At 38.6% G+C, this 26,216-nt stretch overlaps 1 protein-coding gene across 1 annotated transcript in view; it reads left to right on the top strand.

Moving 5' to 3' along the window:
• LOC146003703 (cadherin-AgCad1-like) overlaps window positions 1-26,216 on the top strand; it is a 161,658-nt gene that overhangs the window by 62,602 nt on the left and 72,840 nt on the right. Inside the window, exons 15-17 of the mRNA XM_083142086.1 lie at window positions 6,376-6,497; window positions 16,730-16,987; window positions 24,247-24,372. Coding sequence (XP_082998212.1) covers window positions 6,376-6,497; window positions 16,730-16,987; window positions 24,247-24,372 — 506 coding nt within the window. The remainder of the gene's footprint in view (window positions 1-6,375; window positions 6,498-16,729; window positions 16,988-24,246; window positions 24,373-26,216) is intronic.

The raw sequence follows: 26,216 nt of genomic DNA, 5'->3' as shown, positions 1-26,216 counted from the left end.
TTTCAGGATAAATAAACTCACAGATGACAACAATGTAATGTTCGTCTTTTAATTTCAGTACTGTATATTTTGGCGCATACTGTATTATGCATAAAATATTTGTATCCTTTCGTTGTATGTGTTGCAAGTTTCAAGCATGTCTCTAATAAACTTTTTGTGAAAAGAGGTGTAAACATGACGGAAGGTGAGGCTATATTGGAAAATGGAGCCTTCAGAGTTGCCAGCTGTGATCAAGTATCTATGGTTGAAAAGTCATGGCGACTAAAAATTTCAGCCTGGCGACTGTGATCTCTTGCTGTAATATTGCTGTTCTTTAAGTTTGGATGCACAAAATTTTGAAGATTCTAAGTTCAAATTGCAGTACAGCGTAAGTTAGCAAATTATTTTTTTATCATCGTTCTGAACATTCCATAAAATCAATAACAATTTCTTACTCTTTGTCTCCCCCCCCCCCATTTCCCGCTGTTTTGAATACGGTGATGCTCAGCTTCTTATAGTATGTGTAATTGCTAGTAGGCGGTTACCTGGCGCCTGAGTTTCAGGGCTAGCGCCTAACTCTGAAGAAGATTTTTTTTCGAGTACTGGTGCAGACATTGGGGGATAAAACATAAAACACTTTCATATTCCACAGTAAAGAAGTGACATAGGGAATTCAGCTGCAGTCGTGAGTCATGTGAAGATGAACAACGTTCCGGAAGGCATTACCCAGCAAACTACGAGGGTGGATCATTAAGTATTGCACAACAATTTTTTTCCACGATGTTATTGTGACTGGGACATTGAAATTTTACAGATGTATAGTTTGAAGTTTGCGCTAGAGACGGAATTTGTTCGATCAGGTATAAGTCTTGCGGCAGAAGCGTGAACTACTTAACAAAGATGGTGCGCATCTTATTGTCGTCAACGTGTGAAAAGCCATATTCATACCATTTTAACTGACCACTTGAAATTAAAGAGTGTTAATTGTCATTGGATGCCTTGAATGTTGACAGATGCTCAAAAACACAACCGGTGTAACCATAGCAGCTATCCAATCCTGTGGCTTCAAAACTTGCAACGTCCATCTTATTCCCTATCTGGCCCTGAGGGATTACTACCTGTTTCCTAAACTAAAGGATGAGCTGCATTGTAAGAAATTTCACAATGATTCTGATGTCATGGACGCTGTGGAGGGTATTTAGAGGAGCAAGACAGAGCATTTTATTCTACTGAAATTGCACCGTTAGAAAAACGATGGTGTAAGTTTCTGGCACTCGGATGGGACTATGTCGAAAAGTGATGGAAGAAATTTCCAGATACCACTAGCAGAAGTCGGTCAGGGCACAAACTTATTGTACGTCCCTTGTAATTGCTATGCAACAAAGGAAACAATATTTGTAACATTAATAACTAAAGAAGAGGGACGAGACAGTCGGTTCTCTATTAAACACACTATATTTCTGTTGCTTCAAAACTCAATAATTTTCATAGGTCAAAATAGCAAATATTATTCAGCATTACCCCGAAAAGTCAGGGCAATGCCGAACATGACACCTACGTCTTTTTCTTAGTTTCTCTGCAAGATAAATAGTTTGTTAACATTGTTACGAGTTGATTTTGAAGTAAAGGTGTCAAGGATTTCTTAGAATTTATAGTGTCTATTTTTTTTTTCAATTAATTCCATAATTCACCATCAAAGCTTAAGTCTTCGGCAATAACCCTTTTTTTTCCCACATACAGGGTGTCCGGCTTAGAGCTATAAAACAGAAAGTGTCCCAAAATCTATTTGACCAAAAATTTATTGGGAATGAAGGTGTATCTTGATGCACAATACCTTGCCATTACACATTACAAAATGAGATACACTGGCTCCGTCACTGTCACTAACAACGTCAATACACTTCTATATGGGCACCCTTAGTAGCCCTAGTGGGGAAAAAAAGATCATGTGACCATGGAGGCCAGGCAAGAAATGCTGAACCCCGTCCAATCCATCGTCCAGGTAACTCTGTATCCAGAAAGTCATGTACCTGGTTTACAAAATGTTGCTGGACCCCATCCTGCTGATAAATGGTACCTGGGGGAACACCTTCTGTTGTGGAGTCCACTCCGCCATGTTTGTTTACTGTGCCCATGCGCATGCACGCGACACAGTTTCATTTTTTTTTTGTAAATGGCAGCAGATAGCAGTACCATACATATAATAATAATAATAATAATAATAATAATAATAATAATAATAATAATAATAATAGTAATAATAATTCCTTTATTTAGCAGGCGAGGTTCAGCCGTAGGATGCTCTACCACCTAACCCTTGTCACGAGCTACATAAGAAAATATACGTATATAGTATAATATGATAATATATGAATACAGATGAAAAGCTTGATTACACTAAAGAGAAATAAAGAATTTCGCATTACCTACAATTATGAATATACTCATTACAGTAATATTAGTCATACATAAGATAATATAAATGTGAAAGAACAAAATAAAAAAAAAAAATAATAGAATACAAATGTAAAAATCAAAAATATAAATGTGAATGTTAACATAAGGTTGCCTTTAAGTAAATAATAATAATAATAATAATAATTTGAAGATAGAAATAAAATTCCAATAGTTACAGTTCTAGAATATGAGTGTTTTGTTGTTTGTTGAGGCCAGTTTACTTCTAGGATGTGCTACTGCTCTGCTGTTGTTCCTGTAGAAGCATTTCTTTCAATTTAATTTTGAAAGTCTTATTGATTTTTATGAATTTAACATTTGTTGGTAGTGCATTCCATGCTTTCGGGGCAGATATAGAAAAAGATGTGGTATATAGCATAGTCGAATGGTGAGGAATGTCAAGTTCGTTGTGACGACGTGTCTCATGTCTGTGAATTGTGTTGCGATTACATAATTTTTCAAATAAGTACGCAGGTTTACATTCAGTTTTCAGCACATGAATGAAAGATAGATAGTGCAGTAGCCTCCTGTTGGCCATTGTTAAAATATTATGTTTGTTTAAGATGGGAAGGATGTGATTGTGTTTATCCAGGCCAAAAGTATATCTGATGCAAGCATTTTGTGTGATTTGAATTTTCCTGCCGAGTTTTTTCCGCAAGTTTGGACCCATACACAGTGTTACAATAATCAAATAATGGAATAATTAAAGATTGAACTAGTCTAAGTTTACATTCTGCAGGTAGTTGATCTTGGAAACTGTAGAGGTTTCTCAGAATAAAATATACTTTTTTACATTGGGCATTGATGTGATCCGTCCAGTCCAACGTATCGTTAACAATCGGGCCAAGATTTTTTGCTGAATTCTTACATGGAATGGTTTCACTATTAATTGAAAGGCCCGGGTGTAAAACATGGTGACATTTTGCACATTTCTAAGTCCATTAAGAAAAAAGGTTATTAGAAGCTATACTGGAGATAAATTGTTTTTGTGTTATGTTTACCAATTTCAGAAGGCTTGTATGACATGAGAATTTCACTCAAAAATTGAAGGATGGCACATTTTACTTTGTAACTCAAAAATGGCCAAAATGTCACTTACCATGTTTTACACCCAAGCCCTTCAATTTTAAGTTAAATTGTTTCAACAATATAATTTTTTTGCGATTGTTTCGATCCAATTAGCATATAAAGTGATTTTTCAGGGTTTATCTTAAGTTCATTTGATGTACACCATGTGTAAATATTATTTAAATCAGTGTTGAGTGAGGAAATACTACTTTCTAGCACTGTATGTCTAGTCGAAAAATACAGTTGTGTATCATCTGCATAGAAATGTGGTGTGAAAAATTTCATAACCTTAATTAAGTCTGTGGTGTAGAGGGTGAAAAGGAGTGGTCCTAAAATTGATCCCTGTGGGACACCTGCTTTTAAAACTACAGCTTCGGAGTTCTGTGAGGGTGAATCACAGATTATCCAGTTCTCTCATGAGTGTAATGGTGTTCTTTCTGCCGTTCTCTGTACAGACGACGATCCTTCCATCCTCGGTTAGCAGTTTCGTCGGCCGAACTTGTCCTTGGCCGCACGTAGGATCTCTTGGCGTACTGCTGTGAGGGATTCCGTGATGAATATAGAATTCCCTGCTTCCTAGAGTCTCCTCTTCGAGGACCATACCAGGTGGCGGGTCCTATATGAAGCAAACTTGGCAATGTCCTCAGGCAATGTCCTCGCTTTTCACGTCCAGCTTTAGCATCTTCTGCAGAACGTCTAGCACCTTTTCTTCTACGTTTTCCTTTATTTTCTCTTGAATCCCATGGATCAGCAGACATTCTCTCCATGAGTATTGTTCCATGGAGTCAATCCTGTCTTCATTTTGTAAAATTCTATCCCGCAACAAGGCCAGTTCTTCTCTTTGTAGCCTAAACTTCTCCTCGATTCTGGCCTCCATCTTGGCAAGGGCTGCCTGTGGTTTGTTTATGGCTTTATGGCTTCTGATTTCTGTGGAGCATCGGTGGTGTTTACTCGCATTTCACTCTCCATTGCTACCTTGAAGGAGGCTAACTCGTCCCGCACTTCCTTTTCAAAGATGTTGAGACGATCGCTGAGTCCCTGGTCCTTTCCTGTGGCATGTGGCATGTTGAGTTGGTATGCCAGATTTCGAAAGCGAACGGGAGGATCTGTCTATGATGCAAAAAAGCCTAACTTGTGTCTTCTCTTCTTCGATTATATCCTCCTACCAATGGATGAGCATATTTTAGTGTTCTATATTCACCTATTCAACTTTTGTTTATGTGAACAAAAGTCCAGCTACCTAATATCCAGCAGAAAATAACGTAAAACCCGGAGGCGATGTAAACGTTACTAACTGTCGGGCTCCATCTTCTTGTGACTGTGGTTTTGACTGTGGTAGGATTCGTAAACTGTAATGCATGTATCCTTTATTATAGCTATAAGCCGGACACACTGTATATGGTGTACCCCATGTAATGCCAACAAACTTACATGGAGGACATCAAGAGAAACATACACACATGCTGTGTTGGTGACACCCTCTATATACGAGGCGGAGCATGTAAAAAAAAAAGGCCGATATTTTTTAAAAAACAAGAAAATGATAGAAGAAGAAATTTATTGTGATTGATAAACAAGTACATACATTGGCTATTTTTCGACATAGTCACCATTAACCTCCAGACATTTCTGATAGCGTGGCACAAGCTTCCGTATACCCCCTGCGTAAAAATCTTCCACCTGGGAGTGCAGCCAGTCCAGAACTGATGTCTTGAGCACGTCACTGTCGTTGAAACGCTTCGATGCAAGCCACTTTTTCAGGTGAAGAAAAAGAAAGAAATCACTGGGGGGCAAGGTCGGGGCTGTAAGGGGGATGATTGAATAGTTCCCATCGAAATCTTTCAATTGTCTCAACAGTACGAGCAGCTGTGTGTGGGCAGGCATTGTCATGGATCAGAAAAATTCCAGAGCGTAGTATACCACTCTGCCGATTTTGAATGGCACGTTGCAGATTATTCAGTGTTTCGCAATACACCTCTGCTGTAATTGTTCGTCCTGGTTTCAAGAATTCCACAAAAATTACACCCTTTTCGTCCCAAAACACTGTTGCCATGATTTTGTGAACTGATGGTGTTTGTTTGAATTTCTTCGCTTTAGGAGAACCAGAGTGCCACCATTGCGTTGACTGCTGCTTCGACTCCCCAGTGGCGTACGATATCCACGTTTCATCCTCCGCCACTATGTGCGAAAAGAGGTCATCCCCATCCTCCCCCCAGCGGGCCAAAAAATTATGTGCAGTTGTCCATCTTTGCTCTTTGTGAGCTTCTGTCCGCATTTTTGGTACCCACCTCGCACACAGTTTGTGATACCCCAGGTTGTCAGTCACAATTCGATGCACTGTTTTCGCGGACACTTCTGGAAACTCTTTGGCAAGTTCAGATATTGTGAACCGGCGATTGGAATGCACTTTCTCGTTAACATGTTCCACCAGATCGTCCGTCTGAACACTAGGCCTTCCGCTACGCTCATCATCATGGACATTTGAACACCCTTCCCGAAACTCTCTGCACCATTGCCTGACTCATCACTGTCGGTCCATGAATGGCACACAATTCCTGATAAATGTGAGCTGCAATCTGTCATTTGGCGTTCAGAAATCGTATGACAGATCTTACTTCACGTTTTGCGGGATTTTGTATTACGGCAGTCATTTCACCTTACTGCTACTAGCACGTACGCAACCCCACTCTGACGATTCTATCTCTGTTGCAAGCACAGAATACTAGGGCATGCTCAACTTCATCAGTGTTGCCAACCCCATGTAAAAAAAATATCGGCCCTTTATTTTATTATGCATAAAATATTTGTTTCATGAAAAATTATAATAAACATGACGCAGTTCCACTATTTAATTTTGATTGTTTTTTTTTCCAGCCAACAGCAATGTAATTACTGTACAGGTGAAAGTTGTACTTGATGATATAAATGATTGCTGGCCTATTTTAAGTGAACAAAATGGGGCCTTTTTAACTGCACTGAGAGAAGACTGCAATAGCGTAAGTAAATTTTTATTTTGCTAGAATCATTACATTTTATATTGAGACACACATTGCCATGGATGTCAGGAGGGAGCATTGAACCTGTCCATCGACCCTCCCCTTCTTCTTAAAATTGGCATTGCCCATCTGAAGTTACAAAAAATCAAAGTTGATATTTCTATTGTTCTTAAAGTAAATAAAGCTCAGTTAGTTATTATTTGAACAGATTAACAAAGTAAAAAATGCATTAAATCAAAATACAGAAACCTGTTTATGTAATAAAAATGTTTAAAAAGATGTGCTCGATATTCACTCAGTGGGTGGATCAAGTTGAAAAGTTTTCCCAAAAAATATAATAATAATAAATTTGGAGTAAAATTGATTTATTTTTATTAATTTGTAAAAGTTCTTGCTAAGACTAATCATTATCATGGTGATAATAATAATAATAATAATAATAATAATAATAATACTTGTATGATTATTATTGTTACTATTTCTACTATTCAAGTTGCATCAATACCCCCCCCCCAATCCATACAAAATTTCTGGTGATGCCCATGCACATTGCTTATCAACACTAATATTGTTAAATCAATTGATAATGAAATGAATATAGAAAAAAGTAATGATGTTTCATCTACTTGAAAATGTTTCATTTGATAATTTTACAATAAGTTGTTTTTGCACATGTTGACAATGACATGGTGTCTACCAGTGGGGAATTCACTTTATCTGTAGAACTCTTAATAGAGAACACTTGAAAGTCTGTAGCAGCAATGGATAAATTCCCTCCAGATGTGGGAGTCTTGAAATTCAAAAAATTGTGTTTCCTCATGTAAGATTTTTTTTCCAGTTAAAAGTGGCACCTTATGCTTTAAACATGCACCCTTAGTCTGGTCCTTAATTTGCAAAAAAATATCATTTTTTTTTTAAGAGGAAAGGAAGTCCCCCACTCCCTTGTGGGTGCCAATGGATCTAAGAAACACCCCATACGAAGTTTGAGACACTAACATCATTTTCTGGCCTTTACCCATGCATTTTAATTTTCCCCGTAAGAATAACATTCCTAAACACACTGCCATGAAAATAGGCAGCTGGGCAGATTTGTGCTGGTGCCACATGGGAAGAGCAAAGCGAGAGTGGGACAAAAGTCGCTGGTTCTTCCGCACTGTGTGTTGTCATCAACCGGGCTGCGTTGCCTAGTTCAATCATCAGACTGACCTCTCTCCAGGGGACTTTTGTGTCATCCCTGACAGGCCCGTACCCAGGGGAGGGACCAAGGTGGCCATGGCCCTCCCTCAAGCCATGAAATATCTTGATGCAAACCTACAAAAATAACATGGATAATTTTTAAGATTTTGCAAGAATTTAGATTTCCTTCTTGTATAAATGAATGGGTTGTCTCTGGAGAGAGGCAGATTCCAGAAGTCTGCAGTCTACTATATTTAGTAATTTTAGTTTTATAACCATTTATGCGAAGCTACTAAATGTTTCAATTTGGTCCAGACAGTTCACCATATTTACTCTCTGTTTTGACTTTTTTCGAACTGCAGTCTTGATGAGAAAATGTCCTTGTTTTGTGGTTAATTCACATTCAGATATGTTCTTCATTATAAAGATAATTCCATAGCATTGGTGGTCACATTCAAGGTGTGAATTCCCATGGCGGAAGGTGGATCTTCCACCTTCCCACCAACGATCTTGTTCTATTAAAATTTTTCCCCATTAAAATTTCCCGAGGGTAAGAGTTTGGGTTACAACAACAAAGATAAGCAATTAGTTTGGACTTCAATCATACATTTCTAAGAATAACATCATAAACACATACAAAGAAGGAATAACATAGAATGATGTCAGCCTGTGTGTGTGAATGTTGTATACATCTCTCTCTCTCTCTCTCTCTCTCTCTCTCTCTCTCTCTCTCTCTCTCTCTCTCTCTCTCTCTGTCATTTCTCCTCCATTTCTCAACTCCTTTCGTCGTGATGTTATATGTTAATTTAATAGGAAACTAATGTCTTCTTAAAGTTTCTTATTTTTTGTCCCTCCACCCCTAGTTATCTTTAATTTGCAATTGATTTTGCAGATGTGAACAATAACACACACTTAATAAAAAGCAATAATTAAATAATATCTAACACTTATTTAAAACATTTCACCTATCTTATAATTTCTTGACATTTTGAACCAGTCGTTCAAGGAATTCATTTGCTAGTTTATAAATGTAGCAAATTAATTTGTTTATATATGTTTATAAATATAAATATATATAAATTAATTAATTAATGATATTAATTAATTATTTAATAACTGACATATATTTCATGACACTTTTTTTATATATATATAACCAAGGTTTCGGGCTTGCCCCCCTCCCCCCTCAAACAAATCCTGGGTACAGGCCTGAATTTCCTGACCTTTCGAGCAAATACTGTCAGTTTGTATCACATATATTACAAAGACCAATTCTACAACAAGATCTTTCATTCTCTTAAACCTCCGAATACACGGGGTTGTGCCTAATTTCATGGCTTGCGTTTAGAATGTAGGCATCCCCACCGAACATACTCTATGCTCCTCAAAGGATGTGATAACTTTATTTTTTTAAAACACTTGTGCTCAGAGGTATGCAGAATGTCATGAAAGAGTCTCAGAATACATATTCATTTCAGACATAGATTTGAAAACATTGGCTATGTCAGTCAAAATCTTGTGTTTCTTTGGTGCAGGCCAAGGTTTGTCTCCTACACTGACTGACTGCCTGTATTATTATTATTTAAAAAAAGAAAGATTGACTGTACTCATCAATACTACTTCTCTCTCCTTCTGATACAGATAGAAGCAAATGGCAGGCCCGACAGTAACCTCTGAACAAAGTTGCGATTTGTGGTCATTTTCAGTGCAACTCTTTATTACAATGATAAGTCGTAATTTACATTCTAACATTTCTTCAATGAATATGCATTCTGTGACTCTTTCATGACCTTCTGCGTACCTTTGAGTTCAAGTACAGGGTGTCCAAAAATTCAAACAACTGAGACTTTGAATGTACGTAACTTTTGTACAAAAAGCAATAGATGTATAAACTTCGTGTCTGTGGATTAAACAAGAAAATGAAACTACATGAATGCTCAGTATGTGGAAAAAGTTTAAGTGTAAAAAATTTGGTTTTAAAAAATTGTAGATACCCTGAACAAACTCATTCTTTCTGATAATGACACAACTTGCATTTATACATACTTGTATGTATCTAATGCTAAGGCTGTAAGGGTTGACTACTTCAGAAGATGCCCAGCTGTCCATTCTGTGTTCCACATAGTCAGGATGAAGCAACGTATCTTGTGATGTAACTTTGGGGGCAGGGGGGAAAAGAATATGAACCTCAGATTCCAGCAGGTTAAAAAATTCCCGTAACATGTAAGTTTTACTAAACATGGAAATTTTCACTACATACTGCAACCTCCCTTTGGGTACAATTATTTATAACACGGCTAATATCTACAGGGTTGGGTTCTTTTTAGAAAGGAAACCAGACAGTGAGCCTTCCAATGGAAGTTAATAGATTATATTATATCTTCCTTTTTTACATTTGAGAACACATGAGAATATATTCATATAAAGATGATCAGACTTTCGCACAAGTTTGAATATCTTCATCGAATCAATGTCCACAAACTTCCGTCTTGATGGATATCCATCCCTCTTCTTCCACGGTACATGATTTATAACTTTATTCTAGGGCTGAGCCGATACCACTTTGAACCGATACCGATACTCTTACCGATTACCACCGATACCGATACAGATACTTGAAAATTGCAATAATTAAAATTTGTTCAAAATATTGATCAATATTGGTGTGTAAATATTCTTCTCCAATCATACGCATCAATTTATCAAGAAATTTGCTTCAGAATATTAACATTGATGTTATGTAATCATAAAATATAGTTTTTCGTGGAAAGCTGATGCAAAAGAAAGATAAACTTTCAATTTTGCATAATTTCCAGGATAATTAGACTCCACGATAGTCTCTCGCAGCATTTTTGCATACCCCGTGAAAGATCAATATGCCTGAAAAGTATCGGCTGGTATTGGTAGATGAATTCCAACCGATACTTTCCAATACCGATAACAGTGGTATTGGCCGATACCGATACATTGGGATTGGCTCAGCCCTACTTTATTCCCTTCCTCAATGGTTGATGATAGCTTCCTTCTGGATCGGGATCTGGACTTCCTTCCAGGACCGTAGCTAGAGGGGGGCAGGGGGGGGGGCAACTGCCCACCTTGAGAGCCTCCTTTGCTCCCCCTGTGAAAAATGCAGAACACATTCCTACCTGAAATTGTCAGTAATATTATATTATATCATGCGTTACTCTAGCAACATAACAAAGACACTAATTGATTTTGTGATTTATTAGGGTGTATGGGATTCCATATAATGTCATATCAGGATTGGGGGGAGGGGGAATTCCCTTCCAGATTCAACCTTCGGGAAATGATTTCACAATTTTCAGTATCTAGAACAGTTGTGACATTTTGAGTAGTCTTGTATTAATGATGCCGAATGTGTTCAGATGTTTTTTTCTTGGATGTGTTGCTAAGAACTTGGAACTGCTTAGATTTTGTTTCCCAAGTCCACCTTTTGGTAATAGTGATTCATGTGGTAGAGGGAGGGAGTGGATATTTGAATCTTGTTACTTAGCGTTGCTTTTCTGCCTCATCTAGCTAATCGCAATAATGAATGATGACGTGAAATTGATGAAGAGACACTCACAGACAGTGCCGCAACCACAGGGGGCAGGGGCCATATTCCACCCCCTCCCCTCCCAATCTTGGACGGAAGTTCATTCTAGGGGAAGCAAACATTGAAGTAAAAAAACAAGACTAGGAGAATCTAAGAATACCAGGACAATTGGATACTCATGATGGAATTAGTTTTTACGTGTTCCTTGAATTTTCTTCCAGATGGCCAAGGGTACTTGCAAGGGGCACAGAAGGGCAATTGCACCCCTCGATTTCAAATTTTATACAAATAAAAGTACTTTTCGTAAAATTTTCTTGCTCGCTTCACTCGCAATATCTCCTGTTCTTATAGTCCAAGTTCAGAGTCATAGTTATGTGGTGGCAGGAGTCGGCATTGGGAGCCAAACAATATATATGAAAAAATAATATTAAGGAGAATGCCATGGTAAAATTACTTGCGCCCTATTAAAACAATTTATTTCTATGAAACTTAATATCAAATATTAGTGATGACACTGTAATCTAAGAAGTCATTGATCAATCAAGGGATTCCTATTTGTTTTGTCAGGTGTCGAAACATGTATTTCAACTATAATATAATACAATTCACACAATATTTTGCAAAATGGTTAATGTAACCAGTAGGCAAACATTGTCTGTAGTGATACAAAAGTTTCCTCTTTGAAGGAAATAGAGTCCGTGGTGGACTAAGGGAGCCATGTTTTAATGTTTTAGCAAGGTCAAAAAAAGTATTACAAATTTTTACACAATTCATCAAAGTGCAAATAATATGCAACCATTATTATTTAATTAATTCAATTTTTCTTGCATACCACAACACAATGTGGTGTTGTTGGATTTACGTTAGATTCCTTTGTGCATAAAAATAGCATACTGGAAACATTATGGAGCATGATTTATAAAGAGCTCCCTTAATCAGTTCTGCAGAGAGGCCCAAAGCTGTTGTTAGTCATCATTTAACATTATCGACCTGTAAATATCAAGTAGAGTGGAGGCACATAGTGGTCCGGATCCCACTTTAAACTGTAGGTCCAGTCCCCATTAGCCTTAGTGTGCATAAAGTGGACTTAAAACAACAAATAAATCAATTACAATATCAAGTAGGTACAGTCCCTATTAGCCTATTTATGTTAAACTTTATATTGTTTGGTAACCTGGAAAGGTCATTATCGAAATATTGCTATTTGATGTTGCTCGAAGTTTTTTTTTTGTTTGTTGCAGTTTCAAGATACCATCCCTTTTCTGTTACTTATAGCTTTTGGGGGAGGGGGGCAAGGGCCTCTGTGTACCCTACCATATCTGCCAATGCGACACAATATATTAAAAATTTGCCCCCTCTAGGATTGACTTCACCCACCTACAAAGAATTCCTGGCTACGGGCCTGCTTCCTTCTTGACTTCCTTCCGGATCTGGACTTCCTTCGTTAACTTATCTTTGAAGGTGGTAGTCTATATAGAGATCTATTCGTGACCTCTATGACCTTTAATGTTATTCGTTACCGACAAGTCCTAAACTAGCGTTGATTCTTCTAGATACACCTAATCTTCAGCATCTAGGTTCCGATATCTAACTTTTCCCAACCATTGGGACTTTGGCTGAAACACGTCACCGCTAGTAAATACAACAAAAGTGTTGACTCTGTGCAAACAGTTGAAATGCGCAGCTGGGCCAAAAAGTGCTGTAGGCCATGACTGGAACGCTCCATCATTGGTGTATCAAAATTTCCACAATCGGGTCATATTGAGCCAACAGATTTAGGAATCTGTTCGCAGACAGACATTTGTTTCAGTGTTTTTACTTCTTTCAATTTCGTATATACGTACATATGGGCATGTTATTAATTTCATCTTTATTATTATTAATTTGTCATCATTGTACCTTTTCTTTTTTATCTTACGAGCTATTCTGTTATTGTTTATCTTTCTCATTTGCCTTGACATTTATTTACACTATCATTTATGTACAACATACCAATCTTCTTTCTTGCATGCCTTGTACTGCCATCTCCATTTAACTTTCGTAACTATTTACATTGGTTAGGCCTATTGGGTACGTAACAACATATAGTTGCAAATTGAATGCATGTATATTTACAAATATTTGACAGCATATCAAACACTGTTGGTTCAACATTAGACTGAATTGGTGCAGTTTTTTAAAATGATCTTACACTACAATGTTGTCTCCGTTCAACTGGTATAAGAGTTTATGACCAATCAAGGATTGGGCATACACCCCCAAATACAAACAAATCACCACGCTACTCCATTCAAGAAAAAGGCTCATTGCTACTATGGCCAAAATGCCATGGGAAGCCATTTTGTTTATTATTACATCAAGCGGAAATCAAAGGTAATGCCCAAAAACCATGAGAACCAGCTTAAAATCAAGTAAAAGCTGCAATTCTCAGCAAAATAAGTCATTATCACCATGCAAAAGCCATTTTTCATGCATGAACACCATGTACTAGGAGGGTCACTATTTATATTTTGAGCCTTGGCAACACTGATTGAAGTTAGGTGCGATTTGACGTTTGCACGGAATCGTCTGGCATTATTGACCATAACGTACTTCAAATGTTTTGTCAATAGCTTCATTTGTGTTGTTTATGTTACCTTGGAGATTGCGCGACAACAATAAAATGGAATTAACTCGTGAACATTTTCGTGAGATGATTGTTTACGATTTTCGACGTGGATTATCAAGACAAGAGTGCATCGATCAACTTACTTCCACATTTGGCGATGAAGCCCCATCCTTTGCCACTGTGAAATGCTGGTATAACGAATTTAATCGTGGCCGCCATTCGCTCACCGACGAGATTCGCGAAGGTCATCCAAAATCAGATGTTGTTCAAGAAAACATTGATGCTGTGCAAAACCTAATACTGCAAGATCGTCATGTGATATACTGTGAGATTGAGGCAACCATAGGCATTAGTTCCACCAGCATATATATAATATTACATGATCATTTAGCTGTGAGAAAGGTATGTTCTCGTTGGATCCCACACAATTTGACAAAAACTCAAAAAGACGCTCGCGTCAATTGGTGCAAACAAATGCTCAATAAATACAATCATGGTGCTTCAAAAGACGTATATAAGATTGTAACAGGTGACGAATCATGGATATATGCATATGAGCCGGAACGTAAACAGCAGTCGACTGTATGGTTGTTTCAAGATGAACCCAATCCAACAAAAGTTGTTCGCGCTCGAAGCACATCGAAACAAATGGTCGCCTGTTTTTTCGGGAAAACTGGTCATGTGGCAACTGTGCCTTTAGAGGAACGTAGAACGGTCAACTCTGAATGGTACACAACAATTTGTTTGCCAGAGGTCTTCGGTCAAATATGGAAAACAAACAAACGCCGTCGGATCATTCTTCATCAAGACAATGCCAGCTGTCACTCATCTCGTCTAACAACCGACTTTATGAACAGTCAAAAAATCGAATTGATGGGTCATCTGCCGTACAGTCCTGATTTGGCACCCAATCACTTCTTTTTGTTCCAGAATGTCAAGAATAAATTGCGTGGACAACGATTTTCGTCGGCGGAAGATGCCGTTGATGCGTTCAAAAACCATATTATGGAGGTGTCTGAAGAAGATTGGAAAAACTGCTTTGACAAATGGTTCGAACGAATGCAAAAGTGTATTGACCATAAAGGAGAATACTTCGAAAAACAATAAAGCAGTTTTCAATGCCAAATTCCTGTTTTTTCATTGTTAGGCTCAAAATATAAATAGTGACCCTCGTATAACTTACATGTTAGATCAAATTTTTATTAGTTCACACATTTTCAAGATAACATTTGTGTAGTGGCAGAAAACACCCCTTATCTTGAAAATACCATCCATTTAACTCAGCATAAATATGCATAAAAGCCCCAAAAATCGATGTTTTTTGATAAAAACAATCGAGAACTTAAAAAGTCACTGTCCAAGCCTGACACCTGGTGCCCAGACTTGTAAGTATTTGATCCAAGCTACATGTGACCTCAGCCAGCCAATGGGAGGCATCCCAAGCTATGATATCATGAGGAAGGTAGCAAAGTTCTTTATTATGGTCCCTCGCACTCTCTTGTGTGTTAGATTTTGACAGAGCAAGGTCGAGAGAAACAAGTGTGCCAGTTTTGATAGACGCGAGTGGTCACAATGGCTCCGAACTTCCTATTAACTGGCGTTATAGTGAAATAAGGTCCCTCGAGTGCTTAGTATAGGACAACAGCGTAGGTAGTAGCAGGAAAAGCTATCTATGCACGAAAATCGGGACGCGGGTGTGCTGAAAGGTGCAAAATCAGGGAAATGTGTAGTTTACTACTCCCGATCACCTCACATATGACCAAGTGGTTGTGTTAGCTGAACTGCCGGATACATGGTGAAGTGAATCCACATTTATCCAAGCCTGCAGGACACATCTAACATCTACAACTCCCACGACAGCCAGGAGAGGCTGTAGAATGTCCATAAACGTGTGTTTGTGTGCCATCAGAATCCATTTTCCCCCAAAAATGAGCCATCGCCAAGCATAGTGAGTGTATGTGAAACAAAGGCCCCAGTTAAGGTAAAAAGTTTCCACCTGTAGACATCAGCTGATTTCCAGAGATTGTAAGTATGAATGTGTTGTTTTTATGTGAGTGCTGCAAATGTAAAAGTGTATACATGTTTGTTTGTGCCTGTGAAATTTCCGTCATGTCTGTTTATGGCAAATAAATATGTCTGTCCAATGAAAAAGATCTAGTTTTCATTTCTGGGTATAAACTCTGCTAAGCTCTCCTCCACTACCTGCTAAACAGGCTGAAAGTTCTTTTGGATACCAGTGGGTCTTCTGCAGAATACTCACTGCTAATCGGAGACGTCACTCATGGGAGACATGTGGCTGCATAAAATAGCCTGGGAGTTACATTTTTAGATATCTTTGCATTTTTTGGTAACTGAAGACAACTAGGTAACTGAACCAAGCAAATCAAATCCAGAATAAATGTATAGCTCCTGAAACCCATCGCAAGTTCAACACCTACACTAAGTCACTGATGCATCTAATAACATGAGAAATAATACCCTTTGTTGCTTTGAATTCTCATCAGCCTCAAAATGTTTTTATCTTTTGTTTATGCATAATATTGTTTATTAACAGTGATAAAATCACTCTACTATACACTGAATATCCAATTGAAAAAATTAGTGGGGCAACTGAACCCCTTGACCCCTGCTGCCCCTGTGCACACACCTATGTCTAGACTGAAGAAAAGTATGACGTGTTATTTCTTGCAGACCTTGTAAACAACCAAACTGCCAGAAACATATTTGCCGATATTGGTAAATAAATAAAATTCAACTAATACTTTCTGATACCAGTATCAGCTGTTATCAGTACATTGGCATTGGTTTCAGCTCAGCCCTAGTTTTGTGGTGACACCCTATATATGTATTTGTGTGTGCATGTTTGCTAATGTATGATATTTTTTTTTCTAGACATGCGAGCCTGGAATACTAATATATGAAGGTCTTGAATCCACTGATAAGGACACAAAAGAAGAAAATCGCCATACAAGTTATGAACTTACAGGAATATGGGACGATCAATATGTTAACATATTTACAAATGAGGAAGATCCACTGTTTTCTATCAAAAAGGGTGAATCTGGAAATACAAAGACTTCTACAGTAGATATATATGTGAACAGAAATTTAACGGATTACTGCTCCTTGGAGTATACTCTTGAAATCAAGGTACGTATGTTCTTAATTACATGCTTTCCACTGCACTGGAATCTTGACTTTACATCTTCATGGTCAAATGATATAAAATTTTCTCATATTTTATATTTTTCTGCATTTTAAGGTTGTTTTTTTTTCATTTTGGTCTCCTGAAGAAATATAAAATCAATGTTACACTGTATTTGCTTGAATTTACAAGGGACAATCAAAAAATTCCCATAATTTCGAGTTTAAGTTTGAGTTTCAAGTCCACTTCATGTGCAGAGAGGCTATTGGGGCTGGACCTACAGTTTAAAGTGTGATACAAACCACTATGTGTCTTCAAACTTGGGCATTTTGATTAAAAGGTGATGATGTTACCAGGTCCCATTTTCCAGAATTGTGGTATAGAACTGTAAAGTATCTATGTTAAAGATTTGCATTACCATTTTTTGTAGATGCGATATACAATGGTGCCTTTCACGGCCGAGGTAGCCATGCAGCAGCAGCTAGCATGCCGGGAAGTAAGATCGCATCTGCTGGCATTTACACCCACAGCTGTACGCTGGCCTTGGGACTGAATGTGTCAGTGCTTCAGTATCCGGATAGGTGTTGTCCAGTTTGCAGGTGTTTCCGAAGTGTTAAGGTGTTAACAAGCGTTTTAGCTTGCATGTTACTGGTGCTTTTCTACAGCCTAATAATGCCACGTTTCCGTACAATTTAAAACAATGATTTTTTATGTCTATGACTCTTACGTCATTATGAATTCTTGTAGGGAAGTTAGAATGCATTTTGCTGCAGAATTCTAAGATGTTTCTGTTTCACACAGAGACTGTGTTTAGATAGTTGTGAACATGGGAGTAACTTGGGGTCTAAGTTTGAAGGGGCAGAATTAAACTGGGCCTACTTATGAGAGCAGAATTAAACTGGGTCTACTTTTGAGGGAGCAGAATTAAACTGGGCCTACTTTTGAGGGAACAGAATTAAACTGGGCCTACTTTTGAGGGAGCAGAATTAAACTGGGCCTACTTATGAGGAGCAGAATTAAACTGGGCCTAATTTTGAGTGGGCAGAATCAAACTTGGGCCTAATTTTGGGGAGGTAGAATTAAACTGGGCCTAACTTTGAAGGGGCAGAATTAAACGGCCTAATTTTGAGGGCAGAATTAAACTAGGGCCTAATTTTGAGGGGGCAGAATTAAACTGAGCCTAACTTTGAAGGGGCAGAATTAAACTGGGCCTAACTTTGAAGGGGCAGAATCAAAGTTGTGCCTAATTTTGAGGGGGTAGAATTAAACTAGGGCCTAACTTTGAAGGGGCAGAATTAAACTTGGTAGTAATTTTAAGGGGGCAGAATTAAACTAGGCCTAACTTTGAAGGGGTAGAATCAAACTTGGGCCTAATTTTAAGGGGGCAGAATTAAACTTGGGCGTAATTTTAAGGGGGCAGAATTAAACTTGGTAGTAATTTTAAGGGGGCAGAATTAAACTAGGCCTAACTTTGAAGGGGCAGAATTAAACTAGGCCTAACTTTGAAGGGGCAGAATCAAACTTTTGCGTAATTTTAAGGGGTCAGAATTAAACTAGGCCTAACTTTGAAGGGCCAGAATTAAACTAGGCCTAACTTTGAAGGGGCAGAATCAAACTTGGGCCTAATTTTGAGGGGGTAGAATTATACTAGGGCCTAACTTTGAAGGGGCAGAATTAAACTATGCCTAACTTTGAAGGGGCAGAATTAAACTAGGGCCTAATTTTGAGGGGGCAGAATTAAACTGGGCCTAACTTTGAAGGGGCAGAATTAAACTGGGCCTAACTTTGAAGGGGCAGAATCAAACTTGGGCCTAATTTTGAGGGGGTAGAATTAAACTAGGGCCTAACTTTGAAGGGGCAGAGTTAAACTAGGCCTAACTTTGAAGGGGCAGAATTAAACTAGGCCTAACTTTGAAGGGGTAGAATCAAACTTGGGCCTAATTTTAAGGGGGCAGAATTAAACTTGGGCGTAATTTTAAGGGGGCAGAATTAAACTTGGTAGTAATTTTAAGGGGGCAGAATTAAACTAGGCCTAACTTTGAAGGGGCAGAATTAAACTAGGCCTAACTTTGAAGGGGCAGAATCAAACTTGGGCCTTTTAATAGGGCAGAATTAAACTTGGGCCTAATTTTAAGGGAGGCAGAATTAAACTAGGCCTAACTTTGAAGGGGCAGAATTAAACTATGCCTAACTTTGAAGGGGCAGAATTAAACTAGGGCCTAATTTTGAGGGGGCAGAATTAAACTGGGCCTAACTTTGAAGGGGCAGAATTAAACTGGGCCTAACTTTGAAGGGGCAGAATCAAACTTGGGCCTAATTTTGAGGGGGTAGAATTAAACTAGGGCCTAACTTTGAAGGGGCAGAATTAAACTAGGCCTAACTTTGAAGGGGCAGAATTAAACTAGGCCTAACTTTGAAGGGGTAGAATCAAACTTGGGCCTAATTTTAAGGGGCAGAATTAAACTTGGGCGTAATTTTAAGGGGGCAGAATTAAACTTGGTAGTAATTTTAAGGGGGCAGAATTAAACTAGGCCTAACTTTGAAGGGGCAGAATTAAACTAGGCCTAACTTTGAAGGGGCAGAATCAAACTTGGGCCTAATTTTAATAGGGCAGAATTAAACTTGGGCCTAATTTTAAGGGAGGCAGAATTAAACTAGGCCTAACTTTGAAGGGGCAGAATTAAACTGGGCCTAATTTTGAGGGGCTAGAATTAAACTTGGGGCTTAACTTTGGGGGAAGAGACACGAAAAGTTTTCCATCCCATAGAAACAGCATACAGGATTATTTGCTAAGTAACTGTGACATTTGTGAAATTACAAATATTACCATTTATTATTTTGTTCCTCAGTTCCCCTAACTTGTAAATTTTATGAAACCCGAAAATTTTGGGGGGAAAGTGCCCTCCGCCCTGCCCCCGCCAAGTTACGCCTATGGTTGTGTAAAAATTTAGGAAAACAGGGTCTGTTCTTGATAAGAAGTGAAGGGTAAACTGGCATATGCTTACTGAGGAGAAACTAGACGACGTTGAAGCATGATTAGAACATACCCCTCAAAAATCCCTCCGGTGCCTTGCACAAGAAACAGATATTTCCATGATGTCTGCGTGGCAAGCTACCAAGCTTTTTAACCTGTAACCATACATTAGAAGAATTGGACGAAAATATCAGGAGAGAAATTGAAGCAATTTCGGAAGAGGAATTGATACATGTTAGTGAAAATGTCCTATAAAGGTGCCGTAAATATGTGGATGCAGGAGGACATAATTTCCAACAACTCTTGTAACAAGATATGTGTTCATTTTAATTGTAACTGTCAATGTAATTGTATGAGCTTATTTCATTACATAGTAGCTATTGGTTCCAGTTTCGAAGATGTTGCATTTAGTTTGACAGCAGGCGTTCTTCTCCTTCCTGATGTGCTAGCCACCGCTCCACGGTTTTTATTTTCCCTGCAACATTTCATCCTGGTTTCCCATAACTTTCTCAAGCTAACACCAACCTTGCATGCAGTGGCGTGTCCAGGATATTCGAAAGGGAAGGGTCTTGTACACCTTTTCTGGTAGTCAGCTCTTATTTTGCTATAATTTCCTACCTTGACATTCTTTTGTTTAGTAATACTGAGCCAAAATGGGGGGTGGGTTATAACCCCCACCAACCCCCTTTGGACATGCCACTGCTTACATGACTAGTCACTCTACACTTCTAAAGAACGTATAGCTTGTGTCCTTGTTTCTACGTATGAAATCTGGTTTTCCCACCTTTCTCTAGTTCTCAACTTGTTGTTTCTTCTCCCCTCCTGCTGCATCCCGTGATCTGCTCTTCTTGTCTTTCCTTCCCTCCTCCTTATGGCACTGACCTTCACTCTTTTTTCTTTAACTGGTCTTGCAAGTTTTGTGCTGAAAAGTGAAGGTCAGAGGTTCTCAAAATTTTTCGTTTCATGGCACCGTTGGAGTTTCAAGATTTTTCCAACTTTCCCAAGTCAGAATGTAGGCCTATCTAACACTTGCAACGCTCAGTTAGTGTGGTTAGGTTGCTTGCCTTATGGGGGAGAGGGACAATTTCCCCTACTCCGTACTCTCTTCGGCAGCTGGTGATCACTGTTGCCAGCTTCGCTCTTTTGGAGCCAGATCTGGCTCTTTCTTGCACTCGTTTGGCTGTAAACTATGGCACCTGTCCCACTATGATGTCATCACTGGCTCCAGCTTACATAGACAACTTCTGTCATAAGTATACATTTTGCACGTGACGTGATACTGTTATATTGGCTGCGTCGCCCCCACCCCTGGAATTGTTATCTGGGAATACTATATTTTCGATTTCATACGACCATCGGTGGATTATTGAGATGGGTGATCCAGACGGTGAAAACTAAGAATAAATTGCCATCACTTTAAAACTAACTATTAACAGCGCTCCCCTCCCCTCCCCACCCACACCCCCACCCCCACTCATTTGACACCTAAAATTACCCCAGGAGGCACTTCATCCAGTTTCGTAAATCTAGCTCTTTGAAAGTTTTTACTCCGTTTACTGTGAAATTTAGCTCTTTTATGTGCATCACGTTTGGCAACACTGCCAGGATGGCCGTAAAAGGCAAGGAGAAATACATTGCTCTTATGGAAGTATTATTTTATTTGTTCTCTTGGGAATATGAAACTTTCGATGGCATAGAAAAATATATCAACGGAAAAAGGACAGACTGAAGTAGTAATTGACAGACGGAAATGTCGAAACTTTCGTTTGATTAGCCATAACTTTAAGTTGTAGTTGATTCCCCATAAGGAATACATGGGTTTCTGAAAATTCTTAATCATCATATTTTTCAACATCGTATCTAGCTTAATAATCAACTTTAAAAAAACACTTTCACTTGCAACATGTGGAGAAATTCCTACTCTATTGAACACCAGCTTTTTTCCTCAATAGCATTGCCCATTCTGGGGATATTGAAATAAATGCACAACTCGTGCGAAATTGTCCCTCATCCCCTTAAGTTAAAATAATGAACACATATTTCAAATTCAAAATATTTTACATGTAAAAAGTACTAAATAAGCACATATTTGGAATAAGTGTCATTTCAGTGAAGCCAGTCATGGCAGCCCAGGGTACCGTGGCACACACTTTGGGAATCACTGACCTACGTGAAGTTTAATGTTTGTGCATTGCACTATTGGGCCGTTTTCCCCAATTAATTAATTTTGAAGGCTCACTGCCTTCATTCGCTATGGGTATGGCATCTGGAACGGAGATGGTATCGCATCACTTCTTTGTTAGTTCCTGGGTAGCATAGTGACACACTACTATCTCCACTCCTGATGCCGTTAATTTAGTGAATGAAGGCAGTGGGCCTTCAAAATTAATTAATTAATTAATTGAAAAAAATATCCAATTGTGCAGCATAAAATCTAAACAGCATTTACCGCATCCGTCATGAATTAACAAATTTACTTTCCACATGCTTTTTTATTAGCTCCAACCACTTTCTTGCAATTTCCCCTTCATTTCTTTTCATTTTCTCACCCTCTGTGTGACACCTTATGTCTTATGCTAAGCCTTGTTCCTGAATTGAAAGTAAACTGTCTTTGCCCTCCCCCCTCTCCCCAGTCGTGGCATGTAATTGCCGCTACTGGTGGCTTGTGTTTGAAGTTCATAAAGCAAATATGGTGCATAATATTTTACATTTTAATTGTATTTCACAATTGCAAAAAAACAGTCAATTGAGGGGAGAGGGGTGTAGAATTTGAGATTTTCACAGCATCAGGTAATTGCAAATTTTGCCAATCACAAATATCAGGATTTTATACGAGGGACATTCCAAAAGTAAGTTTCGTCAATTTTTTTTAACAGGGAAGCTGTATTGCGAAGTGAGAAAACACATTGCCATAACAAAAGACAAATCTTTCCTAAATTCACGACGGGAGGAGCGAGAGCAGAGGAGCGATTGCGGGTGCGCAGAGTGCCGAAGAATAGAGATAAGCAGCAGACCGACGTGCCCGAGCTCATTCGAGTTCAAACCAGTATGGCAGAAAGACACGTGCTGGAAACATTTTCACAAATGGAAGTGCGTACTGTCATGCGCTATGAATTGGCGTGTGGGACTGGTGTTTCAGATATTCATTGATGCCTACAGAGCGTCTATGGAGATGACGTCATGTCCCATCAGATGGTTGGGCGCTGGTGTTCAATGTTCAATGAAGGAAGGCAGTGCATGGAAGATGAAGACTGATCTGGGTGCCCCTCCATGTCCACGACTGCAACAAACATCGACAGAGTACATTAAATGGTGTTAGCCAACAGACAAAGTCAGCACTATTGGGACGTCACTTAGGAAGCAACGAAGAGGTACAACAGGCTGGGCACCGATTTTTACCAGGAGGATTTCTTGAAATTGATTTCACGGTACAACACATGTATCAATGTCGGTGGCGACAATGTGGAAAAATAGCCCAAAGATTGTATTTTGTTATGACACTGTATTCTGTTTGTAATAAAGCTTCCCTGTGAAAAAAAAATGATGAAACTTACTTTCGGAACGTCCCTCGTAATTTTTGTTATCTCAATCTCATCCCGATCCAAAAAAGCTTACCATCCTACATACCCCTAGTGAACATGCCAATTTCCGTGGCTTAGTGGTTAGCACAGCATCCTACGATGCCAGGTATCTGAGGTTCCGAATCCCAATCTGGCCAAGGATATTTTTTGAGAATGTCCCTTCATCAAACTCATGCTGAATCTTTGCAATTATTCAAAAGTGGCAGAAAATGAGTTAATCAGTCAATCCTTTGGTATGGGTTCTACTTCTCTATGTTATTAATATTATTAGGGATGACCCAATATGAATTTTTGACCCATATCAATAAAGCACCAATATAAAATTTGCCGATACAGATATTCTTCCGATCAAATATATAATTCCTTAATAACTGTATGTTACCTACCAGATGAACCAACTTTTTTGCAATGGAAAAGAAGGTGCATATTTGAATATTTACTTTTCAAAAAAGTATGGAATGGAGATAATCTGTTCATATCCATAAATATTATATCAAAATGATACAGTATTGCACTAAATTGTAAGATATTTAAGATTGGTAATTTTACCGACAAACTGATGTGCCGTATCGGGTGATACTGATAAAGAATCAATTAATCTGCCCGATCCATAAATACGTATTATTATTATTTGGTATTCTAGACATTGATGGAAATTTCTTTATCTTCTCTACAAATACAATATTCTTAACATAATAATTCATTTCAGGCATGTGATGAAGACAATGGAAAATGTGACATAAAAAACTACACGATTTCTATAATATCTGTCAACAATTATGAACCAGAATTTCAATACCCAAATGCTACAGATAATGAAGTCAGCATAAGTGATGTAAGTGCAGCATTGAATTACAATATATTACATTTAAAATGGAGATATTTCTTTGTTAATGTTCTGCTTTCATTAACTTTTAGGTGGGTGGAGCTTCACTTGCCCGGGTAGGCTTTGCAGGCAGGACCTATTACAGACAGGGCTTTTAGCGGAGGTAAAATTTATACATTGTGCCTGCCAATAATGAGTGTTAGGAAGAAGTCCCGCTCAGTGCAGTGTAAGGTGTCATGCTTTGGGCTCAGACTATGTGACACGTGCAGGTGAGGGAAGTCTAACAACTTTTCTCCTGAGATTTCAGCTTGTGCATGAGACCGGTGACCACCCATAATCATGAGGAAATTTTGGATCTACGAATGAGTAGCGTAACCTGTTCACGGAAACCTACAAAACGACTGGGGGTTCGTCGTGCTGACCACACATTACTCTGTAACTGGTTGAATGATTCTCGCACCTCTGCAGGTGGGAGTGAAGCCAGCAGTCGGTACGTAGGTCCTGACCCTCACGGGGTGTTACACTACAGATTATTTATGTATTCAAGGAAGACGAAAATTGAATTTTTTAAAAAAAGACAAATTGGCACCCCCTGTGGCTCTCACAATAGACTGGGGTGAATGAAAAATGTTGTAGAATGAAGTTGTGGTCCATTCCTACAAGCATGTAGTCTTTCATTGAAAACTGGCTGATACTTCTGTGGGAAAAAAATATAATGTATAATAGCAGCAGTGTTGCCAGCTGATGGAAATAATTTCCGGAGTTTCAATAGTAACAAAGTACAGTATCTATTCATTAAATTAGGCACACACAGGAGATGTACTATGAAGAATACAGGCTCGACCAGGACTCGAACCCCGGTCTCTGGTCTGGTATACTGTGCCATTGCTCTACCATTGAGGTACCGAGCCGGCCTGGCTCTGCCTAATTTTTTGCTGCCACTGTTACCTGTGTGGAATAGTCTCCTCTTTTAATGTCTAAAGTGTTTCCAAGGCAACACATCCCATTGTGGCATCACTAGCAGAGACAATTCCATGCAGGTAAAACCGTGCCAGCGAAAAATCAGGCAAAGCCAGGCTTGTTTGGTAACTCAGTGGTAGAGCCATGGCAATGTATGCCAGAGACCCAGTTTCGAGTCCTGGTCAAGCCTGCATTTTTTGTTGAATATTCTACATAATGCATCTATTGTTTTGTAATTTTGAGTATGTCACACCTTTATATGTACAATAATGAACAGAAAAGGCAGAACTGAAAAATATCATGTTAGTTTTCAAGAAGTGGCACATTATTTGCTGTCGCGTAGTGATGGGAGAAAGATCTTCAATGCATCCTCAGAGGAAATGTCTGCATGGGAGCAAGACATCCCATCGGTCCACTAAAGGTTAATGAAGACGAATAAATTACTTGCTGCCAAAAGTAGACACCGAAGGCAAGGAAGTATTTTGGGGGTGGGGGGTGCGTCCCTTCTTTCCCTGAAAGACTTACCAAGTACTAAAATAAAAATTAAAAAAAAAAACTTTTTAGCATTTGTTGTACTGCAATCAATGGTCATTTATTTCCTCTGAACTTGGAAGGCAAGGATTATTATCTTGGGATCATGCTGCTTTGAAGGACAGTACCAAGAAGATTTATGCACGCTCCTACTATTATGATAACATGCACAAAATATTAATCAGGGATTTTACTTTTCGTCAACTGGATCTAACATCCTTTTTTATTATTATTCAATATTCAATTCTTTATCTATTTGACATTAATTTATTTGTTTTCATACAAATTTTGACAATCTTAAGTACATGCAAGCTAGATAATAAGTATGTGCTGTTATGTCTCAATTCTTATGCCATCTTTTT

The sequence above is a fragment of the Lepisma saccharinum genome, chromosome 20 (genome assembly GCF_977018435.1).
Source record: "Lepisma saccharinum chromosome 20, izLepSacc3.1, whole genome shotgun sequence".
NCBI classification, from domain to species: Eukaryota; Metazoa; Arthropoda; class Insecta; order Zygentoma; family Lepismatidae; genus Lepisma; species Lepisma saccharinum.
Note: the sequence above shows the minus strand (reverse complement) of the source record. Positions and strands in the feature narration are given on the sequence as shown.